This window comes from Lepidothrix coronata, unplaced genomic scaffold, assembly GCF_001604755.1.
Source record: "Lepidothrix coronata isolate B3197 unplaced genomic scaffold, Lepidothrix_coronata-1.0 Scaffold283, whole genome shotgun sequence".
NCBI classification, from domain to species: Eukaryota; Metazoa; Chordata; class Aves; order Passeriformes; family Pipridae; genus Lepidothrix; species Lepidothrix coronata.
In genome coordinates, this window is record NW_016690463.1 from 406,259 (window position 1) to 421,416 (window position 15,158).

Consider the following 15,158-nt stretch of genomic DNA (forward strand, 5'->3'; position numbering starts at 1 on the left):
TAGGGTAGAATTTCAGGGTGTGTTCCATAAAGTGCACTACATATGCAGGTGAGGAAAAGAGATCCAGCTGTGCTGGCGGAAGAGATTAATGCCCTCGCTTGCTCATCGGTGCCAGAAACCTCATCCATCTGCCCCTGGAACAGTTCCTGTAAGCACTCCCTTAATCTTTAGCTTTAAACCATTTAAATTGTTGGTCTGAACTGACCTAGTTAGGTTTGTGTGGAACACATTAGGAAGTGCTCACGCAAACCACTGCACCACCAGATCCAGCCTGGTCCCAACTCCAAGCTGCTGCTGGAAAACGTTCCCACTGAGGGCTGGGCTTGCCTTTCAGGTCTCAAGTCTGCACCCCAGGGACGGGTCCCAGGTGGGACACATCTTGCCTGACATTCAGACCCCTCCCTAGGATGGCCCTTTTGTAGCTGGAAAACTGTTCTGAAGGGTGAGTGTAAAAAGAGTAATTCTGGGGAAATATCTTCTGCTTATCCAGTCTCTTGCTGTGAACGTAACTATTCCTTCAGCATGCTGGGTTTGTAGTCTTTTTCCATGGAATCATTTTAATTCCCAAATCCTGAAAACTAGTCCTTATTTATGAGTATGACTTTTGCTTCCTCCTTGTGGCTGCTTTTCTTCGTAGGAGCTGCAGTTATACTTTTTGTTTCACTTACGCTTGTCAGTTAGAGCCACCTTGTGCTTCGGCGTGTGTTACATTAGAAAGGTTAAACGTTGTCATTTTTACAGAATGACTTTTGATCCCCGTGATTCAGCGTTGGGATACCCCAGAACCTGGCAAGGCTAACGTTACTGATTGACCTTTGTGTGATGCTCTGATTCCCCAAGCTGATCCTACAGCATCTCCAAAGGTGTCTCTGAAAAACCTCAAGAGATGTTCAGTAATGGTCAAGAGCAAGTTTACGGATAGTCCTGTTCGTGGTGGGGTAGAAAAGAATGAAAATGCCATTTCTCTGTATTTTTATTCCTGTTTTGACACAACAAGTAGGCAGATCTGTTTTCTGAGGGGGTTTTCTGAGTACAAGGTGCAGGAAAGCATTTTCCTTGTAAGTAGAGTCAGGGTGGAGCATGGATCCCACTCCACTCTTTTGTGGTGGGACCATTAGACAGATCAAGACAGTTGTGACCTCCTGAGAAGGTGAGCTCTCCCCTGAGCAGGCAGAGTGCTGCTCAAGTTGCTACTAACTTAGAGTTCTTTGCTTCCATTGAACCACCTCCCAAATTAATACTTTACAGAATTAAGCCACAATCCTAGAAAGATTTTGGGCAAAGCTGCACAGAGCACACTTTGCCCCTGTGGGAACACCAGGCTCTCTGGGTGGCACTGGGGCACAAACAGCTGTAATTGAGTATAACCATAAACTTCTATTACAGAAAGCCAGGAACTGAGTAGGGATAAAAGCTAATTCCTCATCCCTCCAGGTTCTTCCTTCCAGCTGGGATCCAGGTCTTTTTGGCAGGCAGCCGTGCGCTCCAGCTGGCAGCACAAGGAAGGGCTGTGGGCTCAGGGCTGTGTGCCCAGCTGAATTCACACAGGGCTGCCAGGGCCAACTGCTCATGCAAAGCAGAGAAGGCCCCAATTCAGAAAGCGTGGGTTTAGGGTGCCTTTAAAAGGGTGGCAGTCTCTGGGGTCGAGGTCTGGGTGCAGTGGAATGCCTATTGTCAGAGCTAAGCACCAAAGGGAACGCTACACATTGTGGACCCAAATGCAGCTGGCACGAACCAAAAATGTGCATGTGAGTGCCTTTCTAAGTACCCAGTAATCCTCCAGGGCAAAACGGGGATTAGGTCTCTCTCTCCCAGACAAAGAGGGAGTTCATTTTCTCAAAGATCCCTTGGCCAGTGAAGTGAGGAACCCAAATGAATGCCAGCGCTCCTTTCAGCTCCCTGCTTGCAAACAGGTACGGCGCCGGAGCAGCTGGTTTGTGTGGGGCTGTGCAAACACAGCGCGGCCACATTGGGGGATTGAGGTCAGGTCAGCTAAAACCCATCCAGTCTCACAGAAAAGGGATGCCAGAAAAATGCTGGACAAGTAGGACCAGACAGCGTCGCACAGGGAAAACGCGGTTCCCTTTCTCCGGGCTTTTTCTGAGTGGACCTGAAGGTCAGCGCTCATTGAGGTTGTTTAAGTTGGAGTCGCATGAGTGAAGAGCCCTCCAAGAAGGAAAGCTGTGGGTCTGGATTAATTCCAGGTGACTTCTCAACCTCTGTTGCTTTGCCCTGAAATTCTGCGTGCTCGGAATCACCGCACAGGAGCCGTTAGACTGAAAGGGATGGCTTTCACCTCAATAGGAGGTGGATCCATTTAAAATTGGCCATCCTGTGACTTCTTTAATTTACCTTCAAGCAGCGGCCTGTGCAGTTAGGAAAGCACGAGCCACCTCTGCTCTGTGCCTGGAAAACTTCTTCTTTTCCCTTTTGGTGATTGGCTTATGGCACACAGATCAGCTCTAGTAATCCTGTTTTAACAGGTATCCGCAGGCTTGTGCCTGTGATGTGTACAGAAAATGTGTATTAAGTAGTCTGGTTTCTTAGAAGCAGCAGACAGCACCTCTCTGAATGGTTTTGGGTTGTGTGGGGCTTTTTTCCCTGAGCTTTACTGACCCATCTGAATCCCATACATGGATATTATTGTTTCTTCTTGAGACCTGGATCTTGCTGCAGAACTCTGGGAAGAATGCCTAATTTGGTCCCAAGATTCATGTGCTAAACGAGCCTTATTGAGATTTCAAACCTCAGGATGAAAAAGTGCTTCCAGTGGTTATACAGGTGGAGCCTGTTGCATTTTGAGGTATCCATGAAACAGTCTGGAATTCCTTGTGTGCCTTAGTAGACTGTGGACTTGAACCTGGCTCTTTCCCATCTCCAGTAAGTGTGCTAAGTGGCAATCAAGAGATTTTACCAGGGACTGAGAGACTTTCTCTAGCAAAAGCTTTAGAGGTTATTAGTGCAGGAGGTTTCAGTTCAATTGATAAATATTTTTGTTATGAAAAAATTGTTTTCTCTGCATGTTTCCCACTGGTCCTGGCTCTTGGTGTGGCTCGGGGGTCCCGTGAGCACAGACTAACAAACCTGTGCAGGCACTGCTGCCACCAGGAGAGCACCTGGGCCTCTGTGCTCTGACACATGGGGCACTTCCAGTGCAGCTCAAGGAGATTCTGTGAGCGTGACAGAGATGTGGATTAGGGGCTATTTCTGGAGCAGCCACAGGAGGTAACAAAATAAGAAATACGTAAGCAATCCAGTCTTTTCCCTTGAGGCGGAGCGGGAGGATCTGCCCGGCAGGATGGCCACAGGCGAGCACAAGGTCGGTGCCCAGGATGAGCGTGGTCTCCCCTCCCAGCTCTGCATCCCTTCCCCAGGGGAGCCCTCTCCCTGATGGCATGGAGGAGGCAGGAGGGCTTGCTGTTTGCTAGGAGATGGGCGACTGCCTAGGAGATGGGCGACTGCCGTGGCTGCGGTGCTTTCATTCCCAAGGAGATGCAATTCCAGCTCCTCAGCTGCGGAGAGCTTGCCTGTGGGATGAGGAGAGCCAGAGGTGAAGCTGCCCAGCTCTCCTCATGTCACTGGGCTGGGTGAGGATCTGGGGCTGCCCTGTGACATTGTGTAACGTGGGGTGCTGTGAGGATAAGCCAGCAGCTTTAACTCCTCCGGATCCCTCCTGGCTGGCAGAGCTGGGCTTGGCTTTGTTGCTGCTTCTCTGTGTTTTTGTGTCTGTGCTGTGCTGTTGGCTGTTTCTGTAGTGGAGGAGGGTTGCCTCTCAGCATCTGATTTAAGACAAAGGGACAAAAATACCAGGAAATGCAGCTGTAGAAGTTGGAAGAGGAGTTCCTTACTTTAATCTCAATGTCAGAAGAATCAGCCTGTGAGCAGCTATTTTTCTTTTAATTCTGACAGTGGTTATAAACACTCCTGTTGATTTAAAAATGACAATTTGACCTCCATCCTTTCTTCTAGGAACAATGCTGGACTTAGAAGTAAAGAGACATTAAAAATTACTAAACCTATTATCATTTGGGGATTTTATCCTCTGGGACTTAGGTCTTCTCTTACCGTGGCAGCAAACCAAACTCAGTAGTTGTGGCTCCAAGAGGTGGGACCATTGAAAAATACCTGGTTTACAAAATTTTAAAAAACCCAACCAACATTAATAATTTTTAAACATGGTGCTGTTTATGGATAATCTCAGCCATTCTTAGATTCATACCTGGAACTACAGCCAGCTAAGCAAAAAAGCAGAGTACAGGATGGTAGTGCAGCCAAGTGTAAGGCTGCTGTGCTGGAAAAGAAATGCTATGAGCAGACAAAACTTCCCAAGTTGGGTTTTGTACAGCTCCCCCTGTGCAAAATCTCTCTCCTCTTTGGGAATTGTAGCCAGGCAGCTGAGCTCACATGGCAGCATTTCCTCAGTGAGAGTGCAGCACTGATTTATGCTGCTTCCATTACCCAGGGAGCTGTTGTTACAAAATGTGGAGTTTAATTAATTAAGAATATGATCTCTGCAGACTCAGAGGTAATTTTGGAGGGATCTGCTGGGCAGAGGCACACACCCACACTTACTGCCCAGGCTGGATTTAGGAAACCAGTCTGTACTGGAATGTGAAAATTATAAATAAGGATAAGGAAGACTGAGGAAAGTGAGGAAGAAGAGCCAGGAGCCCAAAAGGTTAAGATAAGTGCTGTGAAATGTTCCAAGTATGCAGGTGATGGGAGGTCAGCGAGGGAGGCAGATAAAGCAGCCAGAGGAGGTCAGAGTCAGCTCTGGTCAGAGGCAAAGGATCTCCCAAAAACAGCGACTGAATTCCGCAGGGATTGTGGCAATTCGGGAAAGACACGAGACATCGGTGGCAGCAACTGGCAAACCCGTCTTGTAGGGATTAATATAAAATAAGGCCACACATGCTCTCTTGAAGAGCTCTGAAGAACGGGGTAAAAAATAGGGAAAGGATTTGCAGATGGCTGCTGCAGCAAGGCTGTGTAAGGAGAGAGAGATGTGGGCTCAGGAGGTGCTGCCTCTCTTCTGGAGGGGCCACTGAAACTCCCGAGGGGCAGGCTGTCCTTAAAAAAAGGCTTAAATCTCTAGTACCGTGTTCTTTTGCACCAAGGAAAAAAATCCTACCAGGTCGTATTTTTAGATGAGGGAAAAGTGAGCAGAGTGTACTCATGAACATGTGTGGTATTAAATACCAAAGGCACCGTGGAACCGGCAAGTATAAATAACAATTCATAATTAAACATGAACTTTGCAGAAAAGGAAAGATTTCAGAGGCAGCTGCCAGCCTCAGGTGGGAGGTAAAGGAGTTTTAAATAGACTGTGTGTGCTGGGTTTCCTGTCTCCCACTTGAGAACTTTAGAAACAGCACGATAACAAAAGAAACAACTGCAGGCCCCTCCTTGCCAGGGATACTTTTTAGCTATGGAATTGTGAGGCCCTTTGCAACATCCCAAAATAAAATGCAGCCCAGGCCTTAAAGAGCATCCCATTGGGCTGAGTGTTCTCCCAGAGAGCCGTCCCGGGGCAGCTCCAGCTCTTGGAGAAGGGTCACTCGAAGGAGAAGACGGTGAGTGGTGACTGCCAAGAGGAAAGGTAGGCCCTCAACCCCTTTGTACCAGGGTGGCTGTCTCCATGTTATGGTGGAAGAAATGTCTTTATAGAGATGAACACACTCCTGGTTCTTAGACTGAGCTGCCTTAGTTAGAAATGGCATGGAAAACCTTCTGGGAAAAGCAGCCAGCTAAGGCAGAAAGCTGCAAGGGGAGGACAGGTGCTGGGTTTAGGGTCCCCTCAGGTGTTCTTCCTGCTCCTCCAGCTCTGCTCTCACCAGGGACACCCCTGCATGGGGACCATCCCCTCTGGCTGTGCTCCATCCCTGAGGTGTGTGTGCTTCCCGGGTGGAAGGGTCCTCATGTCTTGTGTTCCCCACAGGCCCTGATTAATGTTGTTATTTATAGCCTGGCTGATTAGTTTTCAATGTCTTACTGAGCCCGCCGTGCCACACAGAGCTCTGTAATTATAGTTTTTTAAGAGGCTCGGGAAAAACTCCGTTGGGTTTCCCTGTTCCCCCCGCACAGCACCTCCAGAGCCCACGCCGGCACTAATTAACGGGTCTTTGTCTCTGGGAGGTAAACCCCAAAGTTATGCGTGCTGGCAAGCAAGGCTTGCTCCCTGGGAGGGGGAACACCCAAGCTGATTACCTTCCTTCCCTCTGCCCACTGAGGGTCGGAGCTGTGTGCATCCATATGGGAACACTTCAAAGTGACTTAGAAAGCTCTGCTCGCAGCAGAGTTTAGAGTCTGCATTGTCTCTTGCTTCCTTAACGTGTTTCAAAAGCTGTTTTTTCTTAAAAAAAAAAAAAAGAAAAGAGCCCAAGTGCTGAAAGATCACTAGGCTGTGGTGCCCAGGGAGCTGTTGGCACTCACAGCTTTATATCAGTTTCTCAGTCTGCTGATTACTCTTTTTTTTTTGGTACGGGGCAGTTTCCCAGTCCTAAATATTGTTCCTGGCTCCTTTGGAGACAGCTGGCCGGAGAGGAGGCACGAGCAGCTTTCCTCACTGCAGGAGTACAGCTGTGGTGTGGCCCCCGAGAGCCAAACTCTGCTCTTTAGGAAACAGGGAAGTTATGACAAGCACTCATCAGGAAAGTTAGGAAAGATCCGAGACCTCTCCTGTAACATGGCAAAGATCTCCTCTGGCAGTATCTGCTTTTAAACGGGTTGGAACAACACTCTGAGGATTGTGTCAAAGAAATCACCTTGGCTCTGGAAATTGGTGATTTCTCATGGGAAGCTCAGTGAGCAAAGAGAGTTGGAGCAGCTGAGGGGTTTGGCATTGGCACTTCCCGGGGCTGCAGTAGAGGAGGTTGTGCTCCAGGTGTACAGCGAGGCTGGAATGGGAGCAGGGAAGGGAATCTTTCTGGTTTGATGAGAGGCTTGACATCATCTCAGAGGAGAGGGGTGGCACAAACAAAGCAGGACGGGATTTGGCACAGGGAAAGCAAAGGCAGCCAAGGCAGGATTTGGGGTGAAATCTGGATGAAGATAAGCAGGGCGAGCAGAAAAGGCCGTTCCAGACCAGTCGCTTTCCCTAATCTAGGTGAAAGTGCTGCTGCGCTTCCCTGGGATATCTCACCCGCTGTGTGAGGCTTAACATTCCTGCCTGGCACGTGGGGGCTCGGGGAGGGAGCGTGGGGGAGGACCCAGCCGGACACAAAGACGGCCGGTCTCTCACCGGAATGGCATCCAAGCCATCTCAGCTATCCAAAGCCCCAGATGCCGGCATGTGGGCTCAGCGCACAACAAGAGGCGATTCCAGCTTAGCCCGGGCCAGGCCTGCCGCGGGCAGGGACAGGCGCAGGGGGCCTTTCAGCCCTGCTTTTATTCGGTGCGGAGGGTTCCTTGGGCCTGCCGAAATTTCCAGTCTCTCCTGCGTTTCGGTGCTAAAGTGGGAATACTGGAGCGTTGTGGGCTCTCCTGTGCCTGGGGGAAGGAAGGAGCTGAAGCGATGCTCGCACGGTGTTTGTGTGACGTCTGCACGCGTGTGCTGGAGCGGGGTAAATACTGTGCTTCCTGACTTTGGGGAAATATCAGTAGGGGGAGGATAAGTTTCTCTTTCTCCCTCCCACTGCGTGGACCTTTCTCTTAGCTTCTCTCTTGTGTGTTCAGAGCATTCCCTGAGCTCTCGTGAGGTGTGGAAAAGGCATGTCCCACGGTGGAACCCCTGAACTCCCCCTCTGGGAATTTTAGGGTCCCCAGATGCAGCTGTAGGATAATGAGTTTTGTGCCGTGGGTGCTGCAGCTGATCTCGCTCCTGTGCGGGGAGAAGCAGCACTGTGGGATTGTGCAAGGGACTCTCTCAAGTGCTGAGCACTGCTTGGGTTAGAGAAAAACAAGGATACACGTGGCTTTACAGAGGGGATACATGTGGCTTTCTGTGACATGTTCTTTGTGCTTTTTTAAAAACTAGACTGATGCTCCTGCCTTGCCCCCTGGGTCTGTGTAATGCCGTCTTTCCTAAAACGCTGATGAAACATAGGATACAGGGGCTGAGGTTTTTGTGTGGTGGTGTTTATGTGGCCTTGGTTTCTTCTGACAGGGACACACATGCAGCAAAGGGATGCACCGACCTGTCTCCCAGCCCACTCGGTCCCGACTGTGTGAGCACTGACTTCCAGCCCAGCAAAGCCACGTGGTCTGGAGGAGTTAAGTTACGGCTGAAGAGCAGGTGAGAATGTTCTCTCTGTGTCTCTGCATGCAGGGTGTGTTTCGTGGCCTCTCTTCTGGCAAACTCCTCGGTGGAGCAGTGGCAATCCCCAGTGCCTGTGGTGGAGGAGGTCCAGGGCTGTTTCTTAACCTCACAGCCACCTTTTCCCAAGGTTTCCTTGCCCTCAGCACAGTGCCAGGGAAATGAATTCACCCTTTGGACCATCAGCATTGCTGGATGTCCATCTGCATAGGGCTGGATGTAAAATAGTTTCTGCTTTGGCTGCTGATTTGCCTGAGGGGCACTCACTGGGAAGGGGTCCTGGAAGAGGTGTCCTTTCTCCTCAAAAGCTCTTGTCAGTGCTGGTAAAGGTCAACAGAGATGCTGGACCAAAATATCTCCACAGGAGTGGCGTAAGCCTGCTGTGATTCCCCAGCTTTAGGTGCCTGGCTTTCCAAAATCACCTGGCTTCTTCTGAACCTGGGAGCTTCAGTGGGAGCTTGGCATTCATCATTGCTGAATGCCTGTCTGCAGTTTTAAACAATTAAATGTCTTCAGAAATGGGTTTCCGGAATTGCTCTGGATTGGCTGGTGTTGTGGCAGAGCCTGATTCCCTTCCTTTGTCCGTGCAGTTTAGGACCAAATCCTACAGCATTTACTCAGGCAGAGCTTTTGCTGGCATCAGAAGGGCCTCTTACATCAATCAGATGTAATCTGGATGACCTCATAGATTTTTTGTCTCAGTCTTCTGAGGTTTGCACCGTGAAGTCAAAGCAGTGCCTTCTATTGGCAACATTGCATTGGGGCCAGACCTTGACTTTTGAAGCTGCACCCACTTCCTGGAGCTGGAGGAAATGTGTCCTGTGAGTGAGCAGCTGAGAAGGGAATGTGACATGTGGAGTCACATTCTGATCTTAGCAGCAAGGACACACCTCTGAAGCAAACTCCCTGACCTTAGTGGAGATGCTTCATCTTTTGGCCACTGCAGTTACAGATGCTGGTCCTGCCCAGCCTCTGCTACAGCAGATTTTAGAGGCTGAATTCTCAGGGTAGTTTTATCAAGGAGAGATTTATCTCTGACTGTGGGGTGGGACTCTGCGGTTCCCCAGGTATGTGACCCACGGCCAATTTGGGAAAGGAGCTCCCAGACATCCACCACTTTCCCATAAGCAATGAATCATTCAGAATATGCCCTCTGTAAATCCTTCTTGCCCATCAGTTTAGTAGCAGATCTTCACAGAAGCTCCAAAGTTTAGCATTTCACTTGGATTAATTTGTCTTTGGGTGCAGAGCCAATGTTTTGCTTTACTTCTCCAGCAGTGTCGGAGGCTGTGTGTGCATGCACTCAGTTTAAGTCAGGCTGGAGCTTTGGTTACAAGCAGGAAGTTGCTTTAATGTATAAGAATTTCAGTGTGGGAGGGTATTTCAGACTCAGCAGCCTTTGCTTTGGCCACAGCACGGGGTGCGGTTCCCTGCCAGGTTCGCTTTCTGCAGACTTGCTCTTACCCCCCCAAACACATGTGTACACCCCCATACATCCACCTAGAGGACCTGCTGCTTCTCTCCCATTTATCATCCCTACAGGAGCACTTGGATGTGGAGTTTAGGAGCCTTGCCTGTGATTTGTAGCCTGGTGGCTCAGAGGAGAGCCCAGCTGCTGCCTGAAACACTTGCCCTGCGAGTCCCCTTGGTTACCTGCCGTGCCTCATTGTCCACATTCCCGTTGGATAATCGGGCTCTCAAGGCAGTGTTCCTGCTGCCAGCCACCCACTTCCTCCTAAGCACCGAAGGAGACAGGGAAAACACATTCCTTCCATTGTTTCCAAGTCTCTCCTGTTGCAAGTTGCTGTGTGTTGGATATCGGGGTGTGAAAGAATCCAAGCTATGCTTGGGTTTCTGTCTTTTTAACTAATTTACTGACTGGAGAAGAAGGAGAAAAAAATTATTTGAATTGAGCCCGTTGGGCTGGTTCATCAGTCTGGCTAAATCAGTGCAGCTCTGCAGAGCCATGGGCAGGGGAAGTCGCTGCAGGCTCTGGCTGCTGGGATTTTCCACCCGTGCTCTGAGAGGTGATGTGAATCCCTGGAGAAGACAGGGAATAATAGGGTCTTTCTCAAAGACTGTAAGTCAAGTCAGCTGCTTCTGTTCTTTCTTCCTCTTTTTCCAGCAAAGGAAACAGAAAAATCATAGCAAGAAGAATAAAGTTGCAGAGAGTCTTCCAGTGCTTCCCAGCTCCTCACTGTAGCCTACACATGCTCTAAGTACCAGGCTGGAGACTCTCCCCTTATTTTGCAATTTAAATCCTACTCATGTTGCTTGGTAATACTGTCTTTAAAATAGAAAGCTGTCTGAAGATCCCGGTAGGACAAAGTCCTTGAATCCAGTAATCAGCCAGAGTGAAGTTTGTGTGCATCACCTCTGTTCCCACTGAAGCCTGTGTCTGGTTAGTGTCAGGGAATGCCAGTGGGACCCTTTCCTTGTGTAGGGAAAAGTCCCCAGTGTAAATATCGCCTGTCAGCCCTGTGCTGGGGCAAAGGGAAGGTGAAGCGGCTCTGAGCCCTGCACTCTGTTTCCTTTGCTGGAAAATGGATAAATGCCCCCTTCTTGGATAAGGCAGCCTGGGGGTTCCTAGAGAAACGTGATAACACAGAGGTGTGACATGCAGGACCAGTAATCATTAATTACAATGTTTGACTGTTCCTAAGTTCAAGGAAGGAGCACCCGTTGCTCACAGCTGCCATCACCTTGGAGCGATCCCAGCACTTCCATCTGCAGCCTGGGGCGGAAAGCACTTCTGTCAGGAAAAACCAGTAGAAAAAAATCTGGCTGTATGTCCACATACGTGGTTCTCATCTCTGCTTCCACACAGGGATTTTCTTTCCAGGGGCATGGTGGGGAGTTTTTCTCAAAGAGTTCATGATGGTAATCGTAGGAAATCTGAGCAGAAACCTCTGATTCTCTGCTTTCTCATCCCAGAGAGACTTCAGGAAGCTTGGTACCTGTCTTCCAGTTCCCACATGGCACTCAGGGCCTGGGCTGTTGCAACACAGTTTTACCTTTCCTTTATAGATGAGGAGACACTCTTGCCCAAGATCCATCATGTGAAATATTTCATACACTTCAGTTTTCTCTAAGGAGTCTTCCTTCTTTTTAGTCAAAATTGTGAAGGGACAGAGCTCACTCCAGACCTCTCCTGACCCAGAATTTACCAGAAGGGTTCTATTGAGCCTAAAAAGAGAGATTTAGTGAAAGACACATCAAGCTGACGCCACTCTGGTCCAACTCCTTTCTAATTGGCCTCGTCTGTTCTGCTTATTTTTAGAGCCATGACTGAACCTTAATTAAGAGCGACATTGCTTTGAGTAGATTGTTGCCTTGCTCTGTCGAAATCCTAATAGGCTTCCGAGTGCTTTAGTTTTCCTTCATCTCCTGCCCAACAGCCAGGCAGAGGGGCTGCAGCAGCACATTTGGATGTCTGGAAAATGTCTCCCTGTTGTGCTCACGCTCCTTTAGATGTGTCTGTCTTGGAGACAGGTCCACGCTGGTGAGAATTCAGATGGTTTCTGTGGATGCAGGTCCACAGTCACCCTGGAAGGAGAGTACAGGTGAATTGCTGGGATCAAGTGTACAAAGGTCCTGCTACTCCATGCAGTGTGGCACAGCTTAGGACATCCTGCCTCTGCCATGTGGGTTTTGTTAGGTTAGATTATCACTAGCTTGAAATGTTGCCCGCTGTGAGGAGGATGAGGTGAGGATTGGCACTGCCCTCTTGGCTCACTCCCTTGAGACTCAGTGCCTGGGATTGCAGCCAGGAGGCACAAGCTTTGCACTCAATCCTAACCTTTCTTCTTTCCTGCAGGAGGAGGGTCTGTGCTGCAGGGCCCTTCCTACCTCCCCAGAGGGTGGGCTAGGCCATGGCTATCCCTTCCAGGCCATGGCTGTCCCTCCCAGCTCCAGAAACCTCCCACACATCCACCTGGCCACACGGCTTTGGGGGCAAGCACATCCACAGGGATTGCAGTTAGCTTTCTGAGGATGTAGGAAAGGTGCAAATGGCAATTTGAGGAAGCTGGGCTGTGTGCTTTGGTTAGAGATGGGCCTTTCACACCAGAGTATCTGTGCACTCCTGGAGGATGCTGGGCTGGAGTACTTTTGGACTGCAGAGCGCTCGGGTTGTGCGTGTGCTTCGGAGTCAGCGAGGAACAGTATGTGAAGAACAGCAATCAGACTGAATGCTCTGTTCTGGATGGTTTTAGTTTGTAACCTTGGGAAAAAGATAACTCAGCCTTTCAGTTGCACTGTGAAGAAAGCCTCTGATGCTGATTCATTTGTAGTGTTTGTGCCAAGGTGTCCTCGTAAAGTTCCATTCCTGTTTTGCGTACGAAGTATAAAACCCAGGGATTACGGAGAAGACCATGCTCAGCTCTTCCTAATAAGAGAAAGCTGCAGAGCTGTTACTGGGGAAGGGCCTCAGAGATGTGAGTGTGGTCCTTGCAGCCCAGACTGCATCCAGCCTGTGCCAGGCTGCCTCGAGGAGCCTCTAATGGGCCGGGCACGTTTCCGCCTGCAAACTCTGGGACCAGCGGAGCAGCAGGGAGCACCCAGATAACAGCAGCTGGGCAAGATTAAAGACTCTCCTTTTCCCTTTGGTTTTCCAGTGTACAGGGTGAATTGGGCAGTATCAGGTCTGCAATCAGTGTTAACAGCTGCCATTTAGGTGCCAGCATTGCATCACGGTCCGCTGATTTCCCCAGGTGTCTTCTCTCCCACGCATTTGTCGTGATGCCAACCTGACCTGGATGCCCAGGTTATCTGATCACTGGAGGTGTCCATGAGGAACCTGGAGTCTCTTTTTCCAGCCTTGGCACTTACAGTAGAGGGATCACTTTCTCTATTATCTGGAGTGGGGAATTTTTTAGTAATAAGATTGTCCAGACACCTTCACAAGTACAGTACAGGTGCAGCCCTTGGGAATATATAAAAAATAAGGCAATGAGGTTGGTTTGTTGTTGTTGTTGTTATTATTATTACAGTTCTGCACTTTTAAGTCCTACAACCTCCTGAGACAAAGGCAAGAATGTGGGTTATTCTTAATAAACAGTTTTGTCAACTTCCCATCTGGCAGTTTCCAGCTTCCTTGTTTTCTGGACAAGGAGCTTAACAGAAGAGGTCTGTCTCAAACACACCTACACATGTAAATGTAAAATGGTGCTGGCTTCAGCTTGCCCTCTGCAGACTTTAAGTTCAGCTTTCCTTGAGACAGTCCTGCCACAACAGATGTTAAAAGGAAAAGCATGTCCCTTTTTCTTGCTTCTTTTAGCAGATGAGAGAATGACCAGCACTTCTGACATCTGCATGGAAAAATCACTGGACAAATGGTTCTGCTTCTCACTCTCATTTCCATCCTGGTGCCAGTGTTAACTGGTGTTAGGAAAAGACCTGACCCTAACAACCATTTTTTGCTTTGTACACTTTCCTGTATCGTTTCTTCTCACAATCTTAGGCAGTAGGAGAGCCCTCTCTGGGTGTCTGGATTACATCTGCCAAGGGCATTTTAATCTATTTCCTGACTTGTAAAGGACATGCTGTACTGTGAATTTTCAGTGAGACAGAACTTTAAAGGTGTGTTATATCCTCCTGTTGCATTTATTTAGTCAGCATTATCCTGCAGGCTGTCACATTTCAGTGGTACCCAGGTCCAGTGCTGCTCCTCCTTCTCACAGGAAGAGTGAGAAACTGCAGAGCAGAGGAGAGATCCCCCTTGGAAAGGGGTAGAGGATTGAGGACAAGCCCAAAGGCTGGGGCAAGGAAGCATCTGTGTGGCCTGTTCAAGGGACTCACTAATCCCCTGCTTTGACTTTCCATTGTACCACTGTGCTTTAAATAAGGCTGTTGGTGGGTTGTTTCTCCTCAGTGCTGACAGGGCCAGGCCTTGGCGCTGGTGCTTGCAGCCACCGAGGGCCAGCCGTGCCTGGGGACACACCCTGGGGACAGCTGTCCAGCCGGGGTGGGATGCGAGGGACACGCATTGCTGGAGCTTGGTTGTCACGTCTCTCCTGCGTTTTTAAGATCAAAAGAGCCTTGTGCAGGCTCCCACCCCCTCGTGGCATGTGATTCTTTCGGTGGCTTTGCCAGTCCTCGCTTTAAAATGAAGGGAACCTGTGGAGAAATCCTCCTCCAGCATCCGTAAGAACCGCATCAGCCACCCTGCATTGTGTGGATCCAGGCACAGCCCAGCCTGTAAACTGATCCCTGGGAATGGGCCCCCAGGCTTGGCCCCGAGGAGTGAGGCTAGCTGGGAGGTAGAGGGGAAGACCCCTGGCATTCAGTGATAACCCACTTACCTCTTGCCTTGCAAATCCAAGGGGGCATGTGTTGTGTGAATGTCAGAGACACGTCCCATGGTTGCTGCGGGATTTGCTTGGAATAGACAAGAACGTAGCACTGAAACACGAGTGAGCACGAGCAGTTTTAGATGTTGGTGTTAAATGTCGGTGCTACTTCACATTCCTCTTCCTTGGAGGAGCTGGCCTGTCGCTGATGTGCAAAATCCTTCTGCTTCCACCCAGGCGGAGTGAAACTCCAGGCCGACCTCACTCCTGGCATTCAACCAAACTTGCGGAGAACCAACCCGATCCCAGCATGATGCAAATATCTCAGGGTACGCTTGGCACCCCTTGGCATCAGTCCTACCACTCCAGGTAAGCACTACACGGCTGTGGAGTGAAGGAAAGGGAGACAGAAGATATGGTGGGGAGGTGTTGGCAGAGGCGGTGGGAAGCAGTGCCCTGCAGGTTGGGGCTGTTCCTGGCACATTCAGCACTGGGGCAACTGGAGGAGGGACAAGTTTAAATTCTGCCCTTGAAGGATTTTCCCCAAAAAGGCAGAAGGGTTTCAAACTCTCCTTACAGACTGTGGGATTTAGACATCATTTCTTCTACAGGCA

General features: G+C 49.5%; 1 protein-coding gene across 2 annotated transcripts in view; it reads left to right on the top strand.

Moving 5' to 3' along the window:
• SHROOM3 (shroom family member 3) overlaps window positions 1-15,158 on the top strand; it is a 102,937-nt gene that overhangs the window by 70,225 nt on the left and 17,554 nt on the right. For both annotated transcript variants that reach the window (XM_017836752.1, XM_017836753.1), the window contains exons 3-4: window positions 8,105-8,233; window positions 14,782-14,913. In XM_017836752.1, coding sequence (XP_017692241.1) covers window positions 8,105-8,233; window positions 14,782-14,913 — 261 coding nt within the window. The remainder of the gene's footprint in view (window positions 1-8,104; window positions 8,234-14,781; window positions 14,914-15,158) is intronic.